Here is a 22,886-nt window from a genome sequence, read left to right as displayed (position 1 = left end):
GATTTTTCCTAGATGTACTTTATCAGATTAAGAAATCCCCTTCTAGTCCTATTTGGTTGAATGTTTTTTAATCATGAAAGTTTTTTTTTATGTTATTGTTATTTTTTCCCATATTTTTTGACATGATCATGTTGAGTTTGGCTTTTCTTAATGTATTGTATGAGACTTTTTGTTTCTGTTTTTATTTCTATAGAATTTTTATTTCTGGGTTGAATCCTAGTTGGTCATGTGATATGATTCTTATATGGTGCTATAGTCAGTTTGTAGCTGTATTCATTTGGTATACTGTTACATTATTTACTTTTTTGTAATATTTTTGTCTCTTTTCTGGTTGAGATATGTCAGATGTGTATTAATTCTTTTAAATATATGGTAGCATATTTATGTGAATAGAGTTGTTTTTAGTATTTGTCTTCTTTTTTTTTTAATACAGCAATACTAATGTCTATTTTATTCTGCTACCCTTTCTATTCCCTTTCCCCTAGTATTTGTCTTCTTTTTTTAAAAAAAATATTTTAGTTGTAGGTGGACAAAATACCTTTAATTAATTAATTATTATTTTTTTAAAATATGGTACTGAGGATTGAACCCAGTAATTCACACATGTTAGGCAAGCCTCTACCACTGAGCTACAACCCCAGCCCTCTTATTATCTTCTTGATATCGATGGAGTTTTTGTGGTATTCTTTGCTTGATTCTTGATGATGAAGATTTGTCATTTCTGTGTTAGTTAGCTTTCTATCCATCACTATAAGAAAATATCTGAAATAATCAAACTATAAAAAAACTCCGTTTGTTTCCCGTGGGAAGTCTCTTCCAATGATGCACTCTCCATTTTGATCTGAGGATATTTTAATTTCTCCTAATTGTTTGAATGATAACTGTGCTGGACATAGATTCTTGGTGGATGGGTCCTCTGCACTGTGAGCAGATCTGAAGTGCTCCTCTCTATAGCACTTTGAATTTGTCATCCTACTGCCGTCTGGTGATGACCATCTCTCGTGAGAGTTGATTTTGTTAAATTGAGGATCCCTTATGTGTATTGAGTTACTTCTCTCACTGCTTTTAGGATCTGTTGTTTGTCTTTGGTTTTTTAGCATATTTCACCATATTTTGAGTTCCTTGGATTTCTTGGCATTTTTCATTAATTTGAGGTTTTGTTTGTTTGTTTGTTTATTTTAAGTAACACCATGTATCTTCAGATATTCTTTCTGCATCTTTTCCCTCCTCTTGCCTTCTGGGACTCCCAAATCTGTAATTTTGATGTGGTAGTGTCCATTAGGTCTTTTAGGGTTTATTTACTTTTCTTAATGATTTTTTTATTGCTGTTAGTTTATAATAGCTGACCTACCTTCAAGTACATGATCCTTCTTTCTGCCTGCTTAGGTTGGCTTTTAAGTCTTTCCATAATTTTCTTCTTTCTCTTCATTTTAGTTACTGTGCTCTCTAGCTCAAGAATTTCTTTGTGGTTGTGTTTTGGTGAATTCTATGTGTTGCTACTCTGTGGGGATATTGTCATTCCTTTTTTTTTTTTTTTCTAAATTAATTAATAAATTCTTTTTTTGTTTGTTTCCTTTAGCTCTTTGATCCTTTCATAAATAGCTAATATAAAGTGTTAGCATAGTAAGTTAAATATCTATGCTTTCTCTGTTACCCTTTCTCTCTCTCTTCTTTTAAATATTTTAGTTGTCAGTGGACCTTTACTTATTTATATGTATTGGTGAGCATCAAATCTAGTGCCTCACACATGCGAAGCAAGCACTTTACCACTGAGCTATGACTCCAGCCCTACCCTTTCTCTTGATTGCCTTTTTCCTATATATTACTTTCTTATTTCTTTGCATTTGTCATTTTTTTAAATCAAAAAGTCGACATTTTGAATATGATAATAGAGCTACTTTCGAATCAGATCTCTGCTGTCCTAAGGATTTATTTTGTTGTAATTTCTTGTGTAATTTTTTTTTCCAAATTATTTATGGTCTTGTTTGGCCCTTCACGTTTTGTTCATTTAGTGGTCAGCTAATTGTTGAAGCACACCAAAAACCTCTTTCAATTGTTGTCAAGGGGCTCTGTAAGTGATGTCAGGGTATGCAATATGTTTGAGTATGTCTGTCACTTGAGGAATGGAAATCCTGCTGAAACAAAGTCACTTGAGAAACCTGACAGTCTATATTTTTGTGTATCTTCCTTGCTTTGGCCTTTAGACTGCTCTTAATAACTAAGGCTTTTATTTTCTAAATGAAGTTAATAACACTCAGTGATCATTTGGTCACAGTTTGAGGCATGCCCATGAAAACCTGTGAGAAACTGAGCAGGGGATATACCAGAGTATTCCCATTTTATCTTCTAAGTTTGAAGTAGGTAGATCTTCTTGTATTTAGGTCTCACTTTTGAACAGTGAATGACAAAGCACATCCTACTAACACCCTCTCTCCTCTCCAATTTATGGAACTTATAATTTCGGATTCTGAAAGAGAAGCTCAATAATCATACCCAGAAACTTTTAGTTCAAAAACATGATTTATAAACATACCTAACTGAATTTTGAGCAGACATTGATTTTAATGCTCAAACAGTATCTTTTTTTGTATGAAACAAATGGGGACTCTGTTAGGCCTCTTTGCCTTCCTGAGGATCTGCCTTGGTCCCTGTGGTGTCTCTCTCTTAGTAGACAGTGAACCTTTCCCCACACTGAATGTGTTTATTGACTTAAAAAAAAAAAAAAATCAAAGTGTTGACTAGTATACTAAAAATACAGAGAGTTCAAGGCTTATGGGTTTGTGGTTCTTAAACTTTTATATAAACACCAGTTTTAAATCAGGAATTTATATTTAAATTGATTTTTTTTGTAAGAAAGATTGTAGCAGTAAATTGAGTTTTGAAAAACTGTGGATACAAAAATGCTGCAAAATGTAATTCAAAGAAAGTATTCTTTTATGAAATACTTATCTTTGTGTATGCATTGAGTTAAAGCTGCTGCAGAGATGGCTTGTCTAGTTTCTTATATTAACACTTAAACAGCTCTTTATGCCTCAAGGAGATTTTATACATACCTTATCTCACTTGGTCCTCTTATCAACTCAGGCAGCTAGATGTTATTTTTCTTCTCACTTTACAGTTAGAAAAACAGATAAACACATGTGCTTCAAGTAGACAGGGTTCCACTTCTATGTGTTTTATATATTGAGCTTACACAAAATACTGTTTGAACAAAAAGACGATAGCAGAAATGTTTGAAAACCATTCCTGATACTATATTTATCTCTATTCATAAATCCATAGCTAAATTCTCTAGAGTTGCATCATTTCTCTTCAGTAAAGGATAATTTAAATTCTTTGACAATACAGGTTTTCTAAAGTACAGTTAGATTCTGAAATATTCATTAGGGCTCAAGAAACTTTTTGAAACATTTTTTACTGCATTTAAATTGCTCTGATTCAATTGAAAAAGTGAATGAAAAAGTGCATTCTACTAACACCCTCTCTCCCCTACAATTTGTGGAACTTATAATTTTAGATTCTGAAACAGAAGTTAAATAATCATGCCCAGAAACTTGTAGTTCAAAACCATGATTTTTAAACATACCTAACAGAAACCTTTTAAAATAAATTATATTTTAGGGACACATATAAAATTCCCTGTGCTTTTAAATGATACATAATGAATATTGTGTAGTAAATATATTATGTTTATGTTGACAGTGGAGGGATTTGCCATGGTTTTGTTGTCTAAATTATATGGATTAATTGTTTCAAGACAATATAATGATACATTAATAGCAAATTATACTTTACAAATTCAAACTAGTAGATATATGGTAAACTAAAAAAAATGAATTAGTAAATAATAACACACACTTGGTTACATGTAGGCATAAATAAATTTGTATCAAAGTATTGTAATAAAACTCATCATTACACTTACCTGGTAATAGTTATTTAGTGATGATGCTGTTTTGAATTAGGACTGGTGCTTTCTGTGTAAATAATTTCAGTGGAGGTATGAAGGTTGGTGTAATCGTTTCAAGGCAGAGAAGGCCTGTCCACAGTGTAAGTACTTAAGTTTCACTAAGGAAAAATGTTTCAGTTTTTCATCCTCAAACAGGATGACCCTTCTGGGAGCAGACATCTAATCTTGATCACCTAGTGTTATTTGAGAATTTTCTTTTCGTGTGCCATCTTGTGTTGACATTTTGAACTCTCAAATGTGAATAAACAAGAAAGGATTGCTACTATAAAAAAAGTAAATAAATATGGGAATATTTCCTAGAAAAATAAAGTAATTTTCATCTTACTTTTTGAATATTTCTTGAACTTTCTAATCCAAGTTAATAAAACATATAGAACTGCTAATTAAAATTTCAAGACAGGTTTACTTATCGTGGTGTTGGTGTGTTAATAAATTAATGACAACTTTATTATCTCTGTAGTTGGCTATATTAAAAAGATGGAAAGAAATTTATTTTCATAAGAATGTGATGTATACTTCTACCTTCAGCAGGTTTTCTAGTATGCCTAATTTTTGCCTGATCACCTCTTTCCAATTTATAGTAACAGGATATTACAAGAAACGAGCCTTACACATTTGAGTCTGGGAAGGAGTGCTACTTTCAGACAAAAACATACAAAAAAGAACAGCAATGTCCATAATGTGATAACGTCATCATTTTATTATAAGATTGCAGCTTCATTACTTCAAATAATGGACCACTTGGCAAGTTTATGTGATTTGGAGCTATAGAGGTTAGAACATAAACAGGTCTCTGAGGGGATTAAACAGATGAAAGCATTATAGGAAGCCCTGAAAAGTAAAGAATAGGGATGTCTTAGTGAAATTGTTAAAAATCATAAGGGACCAAGTCAGAATACTCTTGAATACCCAGGATTGGCAATAATGTGTTATGACAAAGATATGTAAAACCAACTGTGTCTATTAAAATTTCCCCCATGTCCTTGAAATTTTTTTGTGTTAACTTTATTTTTTTAAGAGTAACTGTCACAGCCTTCTTTTTTAATTTTTTTTTTTTTTTTTTTTGTAGTTGTAGATGGACAGAATGCCTTTGTTTATTTTTATGTGGTGCTAAGGATCAAACCCAGTGCATTACACATGCTAGGCAAGTGCTATGCCTCTGAGCTACAGCCTCCGCCTTGTGTTAACTTTTAAAAAATTAACTATAAGTCTACTATAGTGATGTATTACATTTCAGTAAAAGAAATAATTTGGTACTGAAGTTTCTATTGTTATATTCCCTGGAATGTATGTGTGTACATATTTATATACACATGTATTATCATGCACACATATATATTTAGACATATATTTTGATGATCACAAAGTATAGTTGATTGTCCAATATTCAAAAGAAACTAATCATTATTCATGTCACTAAATAAGCATTACCTTGATATTCATTTTGAGGATTGAAGAATTTTAGTCATAAAAACAGAGATGGATTTTTTGACAGAAGTGTTATTCAAAATGAAGAACTTTTCTTGTCACCATTTCCCCCTCAGTGAATTTTGGGTAGTTGGTACATGAATAAATTTCTGGAGCTCTTTATGATATTCAAGGTTCTTATTTCCCTGGAACTTTTGCTTGTATATATTTTTGTTATATTCAGACATCAATATACATTTGAGGTAAAGTAAATAATCAGGAATGATCAGTGCTGTTACTTTCAATCAGACTATGTGCTTTGCCTCATGAAGTGAACAAAAGAAATAGCCTAACGTCCTTGGGAGAAATTGAGGTTGTAATATACACACATAGCTGTACATACACTGGCAAAATAGAAGATTAAGTTACAGAAAGAAGTGGAATGGAAAAGCCTGCTGTATGTATATCCATATATATATGGCAATGTGTAGAGCTTGTGTCTGGAGACCTTTTTCAAATTAATTTCCTCCCACGGTCCCAATATTTCTGAAAAGGAACCAGACTGCACTTTTAAGGCTGACAAGGGAAATATATCAATTCCATTTTCCTCTAACATTCTCTTTAGAAGAGAGTCAACCAGAAATGTTTGTGATTGTTCAGCCCTTCTATCCGTAAAGCCACACATACAGGCTCATTCTCAACAGAGATGTTTGGAGTGGCACCATACTTGCCCACTAGCTAAGCAAAAGACTAAGCCATCCTCTAAAAGCAGCTAGCACAGGAACAGTGGCACTAACAAATGCCTTTTGTCTGCTGTGGAGAGGCACCATGGATCGCATCCTGTTAGGCTTCATCAGCTACCTAATGCAGTGTAACCAGGGAGATAAGATAAATCAAAGAGATGACACTATATTAGATTTGAAAGATGAGCACTTTTCCAAAGTAATTGCAGAATGCATATTTCAGTGCTGTTGACTTCAGGAGGTTATTGAAGTCCAGAGTCTTTGCAACAAAACCAATCTTTCAAGAGCTGGGTAGCAAGTAAGCAGAGTCATGCTTATTTCTTGCAAACAAATTTCTTAGGAAAAAGAGGAGTTTTCCATTGTATATCTGTCTTGTAGAGCTTTTGTGTATAATCTTGTTTTTATTTTATCATCTTAACCTTAGTATTTTTAAAAAAATGCATTTCATGGGGCTGTGGCTGTGGCTCAGTGGTAGTGCACTTGACTGGCATGTTTGAGGCACTGGGTTTGAGTCTCAGACCTATCAACAACATACACACACACACACACACACACACACATGCATTCATGAATCAAATGTGAATTTTGTAAGAGATACAGACTTTGCTTTTTAATATATTTTCATTTATTGCTGAATTGTTCGAAATGAAAGTGACAACTAATTGAAATTGATCATTTCTTATCATCTTTACAATTCTTTATTAGTAAAAGATTCTACTAATTATTACCTAAATTTAAGAATGCATTTTTTTAAAAAACAAAACATTATGGATTTTTTTTTTAACATTCCATTTATTATGTAGACAGTCATTAATCTAATTTTAAAATTGAGAAATGGAAAGTACTGTAATCAATTCCCATTTCTTTTTTAGCCTACTGTATGTGAACGAGAACTGTGTGTATTTGCTTTTCAAACCCTGGGAGTAATGAATGAAGCTGCTGATGAAATAGCAACTGGAGCTCAGGTACTAACTGATACTAATCGTTCCTTCTTTTGATTCAAAAATTTTGTTGAGGTCCAATAGTTATCTTCATTCTGATTACTTTTTGTGGAAAATTTTCAAGAGCTTCTTGTTGAAGGCAAACTGGCACTTGATATTTTTTAGATGAAGACTAAATTTTCTCTCTTCATCTTGTGTGTTTTTGACATTTTGCAGTTGCCAAGGGGAGACATTCATTTAAAGTATTATTGTAATTTACTTTAATTATCAAATTTCTTTAAAGTATTATTGTAATTCTTGCAGAGTGAAATTGAGTTACTGAAATGTTTGCACATGTTTTATGTAAAACACATTTGTAGAGTTATACTGCCATAAACTGGAAATCTGTTTATTTTTAAAACTGAACTTAAAAGATAATAGGAAGAATACAAAATAAAAGGAGAGCATTTGTTTTCAAAAAGGATATAAGAGATAGGAAGAAAAATATAAAAACAATTAAAGGAACAACATGGAAGTAAAGAAGCAGTTTCTAGAAAGGAAAAGAATAAGTCATAAGGATGCCAAAATGTATTATTACTTCATGCAACTTCATGAAAATTTCAGTTGTCTTTTTTTTTCATGTAGATTGTAACTAAATTACCAATTCATGTATGAGAAGAAATTGAAAACATTAAGAATTAATAAATGTTAATTAAGAGAGGTTAGGCCAACTCTTAAATCTTATTATGAAGTGCTGTAAAATTTAAATAAAATACAGTATTATTGGCAAAGAAAAGAATGTTAGATTATCCCCAAACCCAGTCATTATAAATACATTTAATATATGTTAAAAGAGGGATCACAACTTCTTTTGATGAAGAATTATGTAGTAAGTGAAGTAAACACATTGGACCAACAATATGGGAGAAAATCTGTTTGACTCTTTCTTATTCTATTTATGAAATCATATTCCAAATAACTTAGAATATTTGGGAAAATGATATGCATACTAGAGGAATGTAGCATGCCTGCCTGAGTTGGTGTATTAGGCTTGTGCATTCATGCTGTTATTGGAAATCCTAAAGGAAATACCATACTTTTTCATGTTACGTGCTTCACTTGAAGAAATTATGAACATTAAGAAAGAAGTATCCAGAGCTGGGTGTGGTGGCACATGCCTGTAATTCCATCGGCTCAGGAGGCAGAGGCAGGAGGATCACGAGTTCAAAGCCAGTCTCAGCAAAAGCAAGGTTCTGTCATACTGTCAGTTACACCCTGTCTCTAATTAAAAATACAAAATAGGGATGGGAATGTGGCTTAGTGGTTGAGTACCCCTGAGTTCAATCCCCGGTTCCTATCCCACCCTCCAAATAATGCCCATAATCTCAGTTGCTTGGGAGAGAATGAGGCAGGAGGATCCTGAGTTCAAAGTCAGCCTCAGCAACTTAAGTCCTAAGCAACTCAGCAAGACTCTGTCTCTAAGTAAAAAAAAAAAAAAAAAAGCTGGGGATGTGGCTCAGTGGTTAAGCACCCCTGGGTTCAATCTACAATTACCTCCCACACCCTCAAAAAAAGTATGAAAAAGCTCTTTCCTTACACAAACATAATTATATAAAAGCAGAAATTTTTTTGAGAAGAAAAACACAGGGCCATAAGAGTTGAATAGAAAATGAACATGAATTCACAAAAGGGATGTATAGTTAGTAATGAAACATGAGAAAAAATTCAGCTTCATTAAAAATCGACAGGAAGCTATTGTAAAGGGAATTACCAGTCTTTCATTTATGAACTTCACAGAGATGGGTGGGAAGAATATTATTGCAGCATATACTCGCTTAAGTATGGGATGTTTCCTGCACAGGTGACCCTGTACTAGGTGATTCAGAATAGATAATTAACATTGATAGCCTAAGCACCTAGCCCTTTCACAGCTTAGCCAAACTATGATGCTGTGCTTATTGAAACACTAAGGATGATATTTTTTAATATAATCAATCATAAATGAAAAATACTACCACAGTAGAACAATGATCTTATATATTATGAAAAAATGATTTCATAATTAAAATAAATATTGTAAATACAGCTTGATATTTATAGCTCAAATGTACTGTTTTACATATTAAAGGCTCCAAGAATCCTTAAAAGATATTTTAATTTTAATACTGACAAACCCTTAACTAGTGGGGTGTATGAAAAAATATTTATATCATAGATTTACACATGTTTATGCGGCATAGTTACTAAAAATATTTGGTAGCTCATGACTGTAATCCTAGTGACTTAGGAGGCTGAGCCAGAGGATCTCAGTTCAAAACTAATCTAGACAACTTAGCAAGACCCTGTCTGAAAATAAAAATGAAAAGCTCAGTGGTAAAACACCCCTGGGTTCAATCCTTAGTAGGAAACAAAACAATAACAACAACAACAACAACAAAAACCCTGAAGACCTCAAATAGTCACTTAAAACTATATTTGTATATTTTGCAAGATGTAACAGTTCCCTCAAATGAAACAATTAAAAACTAGAAATAGTAAGTTATTAATTAAAGGGAAATTAAATCATGCTAAAATTAGGGTAGTTAAACAAAACAATAGGTGACACTTTCCTCATCATTATATTTCTAAAAATAATGTTTTTTAAATAGAAATGGATTTTAAAATATCTAGTGGTAGTTAGAAAACTTAAGTGTTTGATCAAATCAATTGATATTCTCTACATATTAATATTCAAGATAAATTAGTTATTCTATTAAAAGAAAGCATTCTTTTAACTACTATAGTTTAAAAAGAAAAAAAAATCACACACAAAAAAACTGTCTATTCTCATTGCATCCGTTGACTCCTGCAGTTGATGGTGCTCTCTCTCAGGAGTTCTAGGAGACATGGAGATGCTCCTCACCACTGCAGGAGCCTGGGCTGGGACAACAGTGTCCATGCAACTACCATTCCAGGCCTCCAAATCCTACTCTACTTCAACAGTTTTCTGTTCTTTGTTTGGAATAGTGTGTCAGAAACATTAGATGTTACATATCTGTTTTTTGAATGAGTTTTGTGGGTGTATATGTATGTGTACTTGTGCAGGGTTGCTAACTAGTTTAGGTCACTGGAAATTCTGAATGTTATGATGAATGGGTATATTCTGTGAGTACATGAGACAACAACAGTGAACACAACTGATATTAGATCACAACGTCCCTCCTAGAAACATGAGAATCAGAAATTGTCCGTATCCTACTATGCATTTTCAAAACACCTGTTTAAAACTCTAGAAATGGCTTTCCTTTCTTATGTCTGTGTTTAGGTGTGTCTGTTCAGGTCAATGTTCTTCATTTAGATAGTATCAGTTTTCTATAACCAGTTACTGGAAATATAGTATATTGTTTGGGGAACTATGGAGGGAAGCCAGCTTAGCTACTGTGTAGTACTGCCTCTTAGTAAATTGAGCAAATGGATCATGGATAATATAGGAATAAAGCAAATCAAAAGTCATTAGTAGACATTGACAGAGTAGGAAGAACCTTGATGATGTCAGGCATTTTGCTGTTCTTGGAGCATGCCAGACTTCCTGTTTTGTGTGGCTTCCTTTAGCTGGAACAGTTTCTCTCCAGATAGTGGCATTTTTTCCCTCCTGACCTTGAAAGACAGCACTCCCTTCTGCATTGTTCTTAAATACCTATTTTATTTTATTGTTTTTAAAAGAACCAGAAATTCTATTGAAGCATATATTCTTTTAACTGAATTTTTAATATGCATCTTCTCCTTTAGACTGTACACACCACCTGCTTATGGACTAGTCTTTTTTTCTCATTGTCTTTACCTTGAACAAGGCTAGCAGATAATATGTACTCATAATCATAACAAAGGCTTATTAAAATATGAGTAATTAGAAATGGCACATTTTTTATTTTGAATTGAGAGTTACAGTTTGGCAAAATTTGGTTTAAAGTCAGGAGTTGCAGGTGTGAGAGATAGGTAGTAGTCCTGGGCTTTCTGATGAACTCATGCTACCAGTGAGAGGGAGAAGCAGTGGCAAAACACTTGCAGAAACCTCAAGGGAAGTAACTGTCTCATGGGTATGTTTTAAGGTGGTAGATCTGCTGGTGTCCATGTGTAGATCTGCATTGGAATCTCCTAGAAAAGTTGTCATTTTCGAGCCATATCCTTCTGTGGTAGATCCTAATGATCCTCAGATGCTGGCCTTCAACCCCAGGGTAAGTAGGCATCGTAACACATCAAGAATTCTGGTAACAGTAAAAGAGATGTTCTCTTTCTCTCTGAATGTCCTATGTCATCAAGCAGATCCACAATTTCTTAAAGTTCATTGAAGTGTTTTGGGGGAGGATTCTGATTTTATGTATCCTCACTTTAACTTTAAGGATCATGAAGAAAGGGGAAAATTCTAGGCTTTAAAATTTCATTTATGTATTTATTTAACTTTAATTCCTTTATTCCCTTTCTCCTCTCCCTTTTCAGTTATCTGAAGGTTATTGGAAGCTATATAATGCCAGTTCATACTGATATTGTTGACATAAGAAAAACATTTCTTAAATATTTTGGGAAATAGACAGAATCCTTCTGAAATAAAATTTTCAAAATGCATGAGGACTAAAATTACTAGTTAGTATTATTATTCATTTTATAGAAACAGCTACATAATATTTCCCTGGAAGAACTTGCTTTTGTTTTGAAGTGGCGCAGTGCCCATATTTACCTTATGCTTACAAATGAATTATCAGAGGAGTCACATGTGCCCTGTCCTGTACTCTTTTTGGTAACAGTATTCCAATCAAATGAAAATAAGAAGCCAGGCATGGTGGTGCACACCTATAATCCCAGCAGCTCTGGAGGCTGAGGCAACCTCACAACTCAGTGAGACCCTGTCTCTATAATACAAAATAGGACTGGAGATGTGATTCAGTGGTTAAGTCCCCTGAGTTCAATCCCCAGTATCAAAAGAAAAGAAAAATGAAAAGAAAAGAAAAGAAAAAAGAAAATAAGTTGAGATTTGAAGTGGATTTTTATGTTTTAGAAGGATTCTGTGCTTACTTTATTGCCTATTGTTTTAGTGGTGAAAGCATGATTCAAGAATTCCATGTCTGCTTTTGTATTTTAAAAACTTAACCTATAAGCTAAATATGATTTTCTATCCTTGTATACAGAATTGCATTGTTTTCTTTTTTTTCCCCTCTAATTATAAATCCTATATCCTTGAGTCATCTTATTACAGTCTTCCCTTTTATGTATATAAAACAATTATTGGTTTTACACTGATTCGGATGGAAACTTCATGTATACAAATAATGTATTTCCCTAGTGATATGTAGCTTCTCAAAAGATTCTACTTGAATTCTGTTTTTTTCTTTCTCATTATGCAGAAGAAGAATTATGATCGAGTAATGAAAGCGCTGGATAGTATAACTTCTATCAGAGAAATGACACAAGTAAGTATACTGTCTTGTGGTCTTACACAGTTCATTATGTGTGGGTAGGATTATATTTTAAAATGTCTGAGTACTGACCACGTAGTGAAATGTAGATTCCCTTTTATATGGGGTATAATTAAAATCATAAAAGAATTGTTTTGTATTTAGAATGTTTTAGTTAAATTATATCACTGTATTGGTATGCTGAGATTTTTGAAGGGTAAGTACACAATTATAACCCTAATGCTTTAATGCATATTTTCAATATAACACAGAACCTAAAACTTCTTTGGAATGCCAGATTCCCTTGAGCGGGTGAGTTCATATTTGTTGTCATTAGCAGTGCTCTGGTGGAAAAGTTTCCTGAGTGTGAATCAGGATTGGTTATGGAGATCTGATACATCCCTGGGCTGTATGTCTTCCCCTTTATGTATATAAAACAAAATTATTGGTTGAAACAGTTATAGGTCCAGCACTTGCCATGGAATTATCAGCACCTTTCCCCAACACAGATTTGGTGAGGGTTAAAACTCATCATTGTAAGTAGAAAATTATAATCCAAAAATTAACAACATACACTGTGTATACAGTTTGTATATAGAGCTTCAAGGTGTGTTAGTTTCCTTTTTTGTTACTTGGACTAAAATACCTGCCATAAACAATTTAGAAGAAGAAAAGTGTATTTTGGCTTATGCTTTCAGTGGTACAGTCCATGGTCCAACCACTCTATTGTACCTGGCCTGATGTGAGGTCGAATATCATGGCAGAAGGGCAGAGTGAAGGAAAGCTGCTCATCTGTGGCAGCTAGAAAATAGAGAGAACGAGAAGATATATTTCCCACGAGCACTCCCCCAGTGACTTCCTTCTCCAGCCCCATTCCACCTGTCTACATTTAAAACCCAGTAGTCTCTTCCAGTTTTTAATCCATCAGATGAATCAGTCCTCTGAAGAGGTTGCAGTTCTCCTATAATCATTTCACTTCCGAACATTCCTGCATTGTCTATAAGTTTATTGGGGGGCACCTCATATTCAAACCATTAGACAAGGTTTGTACTTGATGAGGGATTGACTCTTGTGGGCCTATGTTGAGACTTACCTTGGGCCATTAATTTTCTCTGGGGAAGAAATAACTCCTGCCCCAGGCCTCACTGAGCTTCTGCATTACTCCCTCCTTCACCTGGCATCATCTCTACTCCTCTATTTGAAGGCAGTGCTCAAAAATTATGTCTTTGCATTTCCAACTGTGAGTCTTGGTTCTTTTGATCATTATTCATTCATATAGTCAAATATTCACTCTTCATTCAGCAGGTATGTGTCAGACCATGGTAAATAAGAGATCCTTTAATTTCCAAGTGATATTTACTTAAAAACTCCCATGTATTTTTCTATTTCCATACCTTTCTATATTATCTGAATTCTTCAAACAAGAATTTTTATTTGTATAAGCAAAGAAAACAATAAAATGTATTTCCACAAGGAGGGCCAAGAACTTTAATTCTGTGTCTCTACACAAAGTTAAACATTTTTAATCATGAAAAAGACTTTGGTATAGGGTATTTATACTATACCCTAGACCCAGATCATTCTTGGATTTAAAAATAGCTCAAACTCTGACTCTGAAATCAGCTCTCTGCCAAAAATTGCTTCTTGTATTCTGGGTCATGTGTAAGCTATTTTAATAGGAGGCAATGTAGACGATGGAGTCAGCCCTGGGAAGTCAGAGGCTGTATAACTGGCTCTACAACAATGTGGCCTGTGACCTTGGGCAAGCTGCTTAATTGGTGCCTCAGTGTCTTTGCTGCCTAGGTAGAAAAAGTAATGCTGCACCCTCTTTCAGAGTGTACTTCATAGAGGTGCTGTCAGATTTTATTGCATCAGATTCTTTAAATCTTTCAAATATATAAATATAACATTATACTGTCCTATTTTCTAAAATATACTATCCTGTAGATAGCTCTGAATTGTTATAGACAGAACTGTCTTTGTTCTATAAAATAGTTAATTGTTTGGGTAAATTAATTTTAGAGAAGAATTGTTCTTTTGTAAATGGCTTTCTTATAGAAAGATCCATACCTCAGTCTATATCCCTAGGTATGAGCATGAAGAGTAGCTGTCACAAGTTCTGCTTTAATGTTAGTTAAAATTAAATGGTCATTGTTAAAAATAAGTATTAAAGATGGCAAGACAGACAATCAGCAGAGTACTGCAGCAATGGAGAGACTGCAGCATAAATTGAGCTCATGTCCAGTTAAGACAAAGGAGCCTGAAGTTTTTAAAGGTAGAAGAAAAGAACCAAAAGGGGATATGAGGATATGAAAAAGTGGGAACCAAAAGAGTGGAGTAGGGGCATTTTGTGGAAATGGAAAGGTACAGAAAGGGCCAAATGAAAATTACTGAAAATGGTTTGGCTGGGTGAGTGGGTCCGGTGTATACTTTGTGATTTGCAGCATTGCAGTTTCTTGAGCAGGACTTAACAAGGGGTCTTGGTGGGGTAACCATCCTTTAGGGATACAGTCTAGTGCAAGTGTGGCAGGTGAGTCCTTTGTGCCTCATGGAAGTTCAAAGTTAACATCATCTTGTGGAACATGACTAGGATGATTGCTGACATTCCACGTTAAGGCAACAGATTTTTCAGTTTTAACTAAACTGTACGCATGTCGTTCAGTCTGATTTTCCTGTTGTAGAAAAGGAAGAATGAATTTTAAAGACTAATCAAGGAGGAAAATGGCTTTTTTTTTTTTTTTTTTAATTTCCAGGCTCCATATCTAGAAATCAAGAAGCAAATGGATAAACAGGACCCTCTCGCTCATCCCCTACTGCAGTGGTATAAAATTTTAGTTTTTCTTTTAATGAAAATAGCATCTTTTTCTACTGTTTGCTTGATGATGGGGACAGGTAGCCTATTTTATAAGCCTTGCAATGCTACAGATCCACAAGCCTATGAGATCTGGTGATTTTACAATCCAGGAGTCTTAATGACTCTCACTTTAATTAAAATGTATATATCACAAGGGGAAGAAAATGCTGCCATATGCACTATCAGGGGTGTACAATGTATTTGATAGCAGTTTGTCTATAGTCTCAGAAGATGTGATTAACTTGATTATGTGTTAAAGGCATTTTGATTCACTTAATTTTCTAGTTAAATGAGGACTTTAAATTTTTTTTGTTATTCAAAATGATGTCAATATCTTTTGTGTATTTTGCTTCCTTAACAAGGACAGTGTAGATTTGATTAACCCCTCAGCTTGATCACTACAGAAGATGGACTGTTTGTGTGAGCTTGATGGGGGATAAAGAAATAGTCCAGCCTGAATTCTGGAAGGGAACCAGACTACAGAGAGGAGAGGGGCTATGAACTCACCTTGCTGGGACATCCACTTTAAATAATTTGCCTCTTTATTTCTCCTTTGCAAAATAAAGACAGTGGGGTTTAATAAGGATTTTATGTGCATGCCTCTTTGAAACCTCAAAGATACATAGGACTTCCCACTATTGTCACACAAATGTAGAATTATAAGAGATTTGTCAAGATGAACTCTTATTCCATGTTATAACCAGGAAGATTTAACAGAAATATATGTTGGCAAAGGAAAAAGAACATGGCTTCCTTAAGATTCTTATTTAATTGCCACTTAGTTGAACTTTTATAATGCATCCTTAGAATATAACAAGACCTTAACAAAAGTTAGGTAAGATTTTTATGTTTATTTGTTATGATCTATTATTAAAATTCTGATAAATTAAGTCTTCTCCTTTGCAATTTAAATTTTCTCATTATCATATTCAAAATAAAGGTGAAAATCTCAAATACATAGTTTTGTTTCTTTTAACCTCCTGAAGTTAGCCTGTTAACTTGTGATCAGTCGTTCCAGCTTCTTGGTCGCTCTTCTCTCAGGGAGAAGAAAACTTGATCAAAATGTCTTGCTTAGAGTGTCACCCCCTTACTATTTTATATACTGAAAAGCATAAAGCAGTCAATTTTTTCCAGATACATAATTATTTTCAGCATTAATGTTCAAATATGTTGACTCATGTGAATGATGACACATATCAGCTCACAAGTATCCTCAAATAGTTAAACAAAATGACTCTCCATAAGAACCTTTTTTTAAAAAACAAATATTTTTTAGTTGTAGATGGACACAATACATTTATTTATTTATCTATTTATATATCTATCATTTATTTATTTGTTTGTTTTTATGTATTGCCAAGGATCAAACCCAGTGCCTCATACATGCGAGACACTCTGCCACTGAGCCACAATGCCAGCCCAAGAACTCATTTTTTAATTTAGGCAATGTAGAGAGAAGCAGAAGAATGAGATGCATGTCAGACTCTAATGTTTGTAGGAATTATCATTACCTGAAGTATTGTATATCTACAAACACTGATTATGCTGATGTTTAAGTTTTTGCTTTTAAAAAATTCTCTGTTAATTTTAAGTTCCTTCTCCTTGGTGTATATTTTCTTAGATTAAAATACCTTTTTTTGTTACATGAGTTCTCTAAATGATTTCAGGAAATAAGCCAAATGTAACTAAATGAAAATATTATGGAATTTATTGTATGACACAGCAAAAATAAGTTTTAATCACCTGCTAACCCAGAAAAAAAAAAACTTTAAATGTATTTGGCATATATTATAACTGACTGATTTTTAATTTCAGGGTTATTTCAAGTAATAGGTCACATATTGTGAAACTGCCAGTTAACAGGGTAAGTAAGTAATTTCTTTACATATGCACACCAATATAGGAGGAGAACTTAGTAATTGGGAAAATGAGACCTGTGATTTTTAGACAACCTCTCCAAGAACAGAGGTAGACAGACTCAGGTTAAGTCTTAATTCATCAGTTTGAAATTACCATTTGAAATCACTCTGAAACCTCAGCAAATTAAGATATCAAAATGCAAATTCAGGTTGATGCTTAACTTTTAAACAAATAAAAACATCCAATATAATTTAGTCATTCCACAGTGATAGAAAAGCATTTTCTGGAGTTTCATCAGAGGAACATGAATATGCTTTTTAATTATTGTTAGTTTTATATTGGCACATTGTACCTTTCCATGTCTAAGAAGATGTTGTTTCCAGTTTCTTACCCATTTTGCTAATAAGATTAGAAAACAATATTAATGAACATCTAATGGACTCTAACTTCATTTCTGATTATCGCCTGAAAGTAGTACTAACAGTCTGTTTCTTGTGTACAAATCTGTGTTTAAGTCTGTGTAAAAATCTGTGTAACTCAATATTATAAGAGGTTGTGAGGGGAAAGGAGGAGGGAAAAAAGGGAGAGAATTAAACAACAGCAGAGGAGGTAGAGAGGGAAGATGGGAGGGGCGGGGAGGGGAGGGGGGGATAATAGGGGATAGGAATGGTAGCAGAACACAACAGTCACTAATATGCCATTATGTAAAAATGTGAGTGTGTAACCAATGTGATTCTGCAATTTGTATTTGGGGAAAAAATGGGAATTCATAAATCGAGTCAAATGTATGAAAGATGATATATCATGAGCTCTGTAATGTTTTGAACAATCAATAAAAAAAATAAATTAAAAAAAAATCTGTGTAACTATATTCCTAGGAGAAAGGAATTTTACCTAGGAACAATTAGAATATTTTATCAAGCAATTAATCCAAAAGATTTTGCTTTCTTTTCATGATCAAAGGGCAAAACTATATTTGAATGTAGGTTATATTCACTCTTAAGAATACATACAAATAAAGCATAGTGGTAATTTTTGTGCTTTTAAAATAATGAATTAATTTAAGTTTCTGCTTCCCAACTACAGAATATTCTGTCAGATGAATAGGTAATGTACATTTAGGGTATTCAATTAAAAAAAGTCTTGGAAAGAAATTTAATTTAGAAAGCAGATCTTTTTGAGTATGATTCCATTATATATTCCAAATATAAATATAAGTGACTTTGGATTATCTGTCTGGTCTTTTCCCTTGATCTACAGAATTATCAGTCATATAAGTAATTCCATGTGATTCATCATTTACATGTGGTTTTTAAATATATTTTAGGAATGAGGTTTTTTTAATGAGATAGTGTAAAATCACTATATATTGAAACTCTAACTAAACTAAACTAAACTAAACTAAACTCTAACTAAACTCTAACTTCTAAACCAGTAAAATTTGAAATTGTCATCTGCCTGATTATGTGTTAAATTTGACATGTTTTCGTTTATCATTATTTTAAATGGCAGCAATTGAAGTTTATGCACACTCCACATCAATTCCTGCTTCTCAGCAGTCCACCAGCCAAAGAATCCAATTTTAGAGCTGCTAAAAAACTCTTTGGAAGCACCTTTGCATTTCAGTGAGTATGGCTTAATGTTGATGGAGGTGTGTTCCACCTAGTTTTCAGAAATATGTGGGAATCAGTAGTTGACTATGAATTTTGAATAGTCACCTACACACTGACTTGGAAATCAGGACTTTGAGAGGCATCGTGACTTATACTATTACTACTTTTTAAAAAAATCATTGATTTTTCTGGTTTTGCTCTTTCCTTTCTATACTTTGTTTTTTTAGTGGCTCACACATTGAAAACTGGCACTCCATCCTGAGGAATGGCCTGGTTGTTGCCTCTAATACACGTCTGCAGGTATAGTTTCTGAATGCTTTAATAAGATGATTCTTTAGTATTGAGATTCAGTAAGCAATTCTCGTGGTGTGTTTTTACTTGTAAAAGGGGAGGCATGTAAGCTTTCAAATATTGTATGGAATTTCTAATACATACTAGTTCATTTTCACAAAATACCTGACACAAAGTTGATCTATATTTAATGAATAAAAAAAGAAAAGTGAGTTTCCTATGAGAAAACAGTTTAAGTCACACTTTGAAATTAAGTAGAAAAATTATCATGACAAAATAAAATCATATAGATGTTATATCTGTTATTCCAAAATTTGTTTTTTGAATACTCAGCCTCAGTGTGAATTCTTTTGGAGGAGAAAGTGTAGGAGCTGGCACGGTTGTGCAGGCCTATAATCCCTGTAGCTAAGGAGGCTGAGGCAGGAGGATTGCCAGTTCAACGCCATCTATAGCAACTTGGCAAGGCCCTAAGTGATTGTCTCAAAATAAAAACATTGAAAAAGGTCTGGGTATGTGACTCAGTGGTTAACTGCTCCTGGGTTAAATTCACAGTACCAAAGGATAAAAAAAGTAAAAAAAAAAAAAAAAGCGTATCAATAGGCAAAGTGGATATCGGCTGTCAAGGAGCCATCTGATACCTGCTTTTCAGAATCCAACACAGTACTCATTACCAGGATCATAATGAGAGTGTAGTCCTCATCTTCATGCACACTACACTTCACTCTCTCTGATAGAGTTGAATTTTTCATTATCACCACAATATAATGATATTTGAAGTGATGCAACTAAATATAAATGTCCATCAGTACACATTAATTGAATTAGTATTCAGTTCATACAAACAGAGTATAAGAGCCCTAGAGCAGATGTTAAGAAAGACTTTCATTATTCTAATCATTTCTTAGACCAGTTGAAGATTTTCAATTAATGAAACTCCTTATAACTTGAAAAATTTAGAAGATAATATGAGTGGGATGGAATTGTTATATAATGAAAATCTGAGTAGGCACTTTGTTTATATACTAGCATGTGAGTGCTAATCAGAATGTGTTCCCATGTATTTCAGCTAGTTTTGATTTGGAATTTTAGATTCATTAACATAAAAATCCACTTGAATATTTTATAATGTGACTGTCACTAGTGGGGTGGAACACATTCATCAAGTCTCCTTTTCCTCTGGCTGTCATTTTTCAGTTATCAACTCTGCATTTTAAGAGTACTAGGATGTTAGTACTATTTTCAAGTTAGACCTTGGAAGAGAAGCACTATCATTTTTCTAAGACTTAATGTTCCAACATGAAACTGATTGCCTTCTTTTGTTTAATATTATCATCTAAAACATTGACTGACCTCCCTTTATCCCATGTCTTCTCATTTTAGCTTCATGGTGCAATGTATGGAAGTGGAATCTATCTAAGTCCAATGTCAAGCATATCATTTGGTTACTCAGGTAATGCTGTATTTTATTTCTGTCTTCCAATTAATTAAGTTTTTATTTACTTATTATTATATGCTCTAGGAACAGTTTACTATCAATTGAAATTTATTGGTATATTTAGATGAAATTCATTTGATAAATGAAAGAAGCAGAACAAAGCTCAAAGGGTGACTTGCCAATATTTTGATGAAATCGTGGAGAAAATATATTTGAGGATAGATTAAGAGCATGTGCTGAGGGGGAACCTGTAAGTTCAAAATGTGGAAAGTGTGGTTACCAAATTGTTAGCACTGACTTTTCTTGTGTGGTACAATTTGTGATGATTGCTTCATTGTATTGTTTTCAAAATTTAAGCATAAAGCACTTATGCTCATTATTAAGAGATTAAAATCCCATAGAATTTTTAAAGTAACAAATGAAAATTTCCCTACAACCTCAGTGTTGGGAATATTTTCCTTTACTATTCTAAGTGCTGTCACACTCATACTACTGCCCATGCATTTTCAGGAGATGTTTTTCACATGTTTCCTAAAATTTTAAATCTTGGTATCCCTGTGATATAGGAGAAAATACTTATGTGAACATAAAAAAAAAAAAAAAAAAGTTTATGCTCTTGCAACCATAGCAAGTTGTTTCTTACTGATGGAGGAATAAAACTAGAACACTTGAAACTAGATTTATAATTAGAAGTATTAAAACAATAGCAATGATAAAAATGTAAGAATATGCAAATGGAAAGAAAACTTTAAAAAAAAATTCCAGGGCTGGGGATGTGGCTCAAGCGGTAGCGGGCTCACCTGGCATGCGTGCGGCCCGGGTTCGATCCTCAGCACCTCAAAGAAACAAAGATGTTGTGTCCGCCGAAAAACTGAAAAATAAATATTAAAAAATTCTCTCTCTCTCTCTCTCTCTTAAAAAAAAATCCAGGTTTGCAAGATAATGGAAAAAGGAAAACTAGAATAAGAAATGTCATGAAAAAATATTCAAGTAATTACTGCTATGTATATAGCGAACCACCCTAAATCTGGGGTTAAACAACTTTGTTATGTTCATAGATTACTTTCTTTGGCATAGGAGCTACTCAGGTGGTTCTTTTACTGCTAAGTGTCCACTGTATGGTGCCCAACTGATGGGTTGTGCTCATTCACAGTCCAAGAATGGGTTAGAATAAACACCCCAAGCTCCTAGAGGTGGCCTGTCCAATGTGGTGAGCCCAGGGCAGTTGGATTTGTTACTTCGACTTTCCAGAGTGCCCTAAGAGCAACAGATGCATTTCAAACAGCATTTCTAATCTATTTTCAAAAGTCACATAGTCAGAGCAGTTACAAACCGTTCTGTACTGAAGAGATGGAGAACTGGATACCAGCAAGTGGCCTTACAGTATGGGCTGAGAACTACTGTTGTGCTGATCTTTTAAATATATTAGACCAAAGTAACACCAAGAAAATAAATACCAGGAAATAAAAGACTGTATAGAGATAGGAAATAAAACACCAAAGTTTAAAGAAGAAAACAGTTTAATCAGACTCTAAATTTTATTTAAATATGAAAAGCTAAAACATCAAATAAATAAAAACCTTCAACATAGATAATAAAAAGCACAACAAATCATCAAATACTGTTACTTTCTGCTTCTTATACTGATCTATAGACTGTTAAATAGAGAACACTGAAGAGAGGTACTGTGGGAATGCATGTCAGATTTTGTCTGTGTGCATTTATCTGAAGAGAGAGAGAGAGAGAGAGAAAGAGAAAGAGGTTGGCAGTATAGTTGAGTAGAGTGCTTACTTGGCATGTGTGAGGCCCAGGATTTGATTCTAAGTTGTTGTGCCCCACCACCTAAACAATAAGAATCACTACGGCAAGATGTAGTTGGTTAGAGGATGGAACATCTCCTGCATTGGATACCAGTTGCCTTTCCCTCAGACCTAGCTCCCTGAAATTCTAGGCCTATTTGCACCCACGTCTGCATGTTTTTGCTGTTCTGTTAGCTAGAATTCTAGATGGTATGTGAGACAAAAAATAAGGGCAAGATTTAAATACATTTTACAGATTTGCTCTTCTCCTTAAGGCATTTATTGAAACAAACAGAAATCATTAGGTGTCTCAATTTCTGGTTTAGAAAATTGAACAGTTTCTAATAAGTCTAGATTTAAATATTCAAAACAGATAAATATTTTGGTTTTGCTTTTCTAAACTTTCACAGTAAGAAATCATTCATTAACTAAGTAAGTGAAGACAAAAATCTTTGATAAGTTTTTATTGTTGTAGTATTTGGTACTGGGGATTGAACCCAGGGGCACTTAACCACTCACTGAGCTACATCCCCAGCCCCTTTTAATATTTTATTTAGAGACAAGG

The 22,886-nt window shown here is 33.6% G+C and overlaps 1 protein-coding gene across 1 annotated transcript in view; it reads left to right on the top strand.

Annotated features, from left to right (window-relative positions):
- The window catches only part of Parp8 (poly(ADP-ribose) polymerase family member 8), a 173,275-nt gene that overhangs the window by 141,948 nt on the left and 8,441 nt on the right, over positions 1 to 22,886 (top strand). Inside the window, exons 16-23 of the mRNA XM_076857302.2 lie at positions 6,993 to 7,085; positions 11,129 to 11,254; positions 12,419 to 12,484; positions 15,223 to 15,290; positions 17,139 to 17,187; positions 18,696 to 18,808; positions 19,024 to 19,096; positions 20,468 to 20,537. Coding sequence (XP_076713417.1) covers positions 6,993 to 7,085; positions 11,129 to 11,254; positions 12,419 to 12,484; positions 15,223 to 15,290; positions 17,139 to 17,187; positions 18,696 to 18,808; positions 19,024 to 19,096; positions 20,468 to 20,537 — 658 coding nt within the window. The remainder of the gene's footprint in view (positions 1 to 6,992; positions 7,086 to 11,128; positions 11,255 to 12,418; positions 12,485 to 15,222; positions 15,291 to 17,138; positions 17,188 to 18,695; positions 18,809 to 19,023; positions 19,097 to 20,467; positions 20,538 to 22,886) is intronic.

Source organism: Callospermophilus lateralis, chromosome 5, assembly GCF_048772815.1.
Source record: "Callospermophilus lateralis isolate mCalLat2 chromosome 5, mCalLat2.hap1, whole genome shotgun sequence".
NCBI classification, from domain to species: Eukaryota; Metazoa; Chordata; class Mammalia; order Rodentia; family Sciuridae; genus Callospermophilus; species Callospermophilus lateralis.
This window is presented reverse-complemented; position numbering and strand designations above follow the sequence as displayed.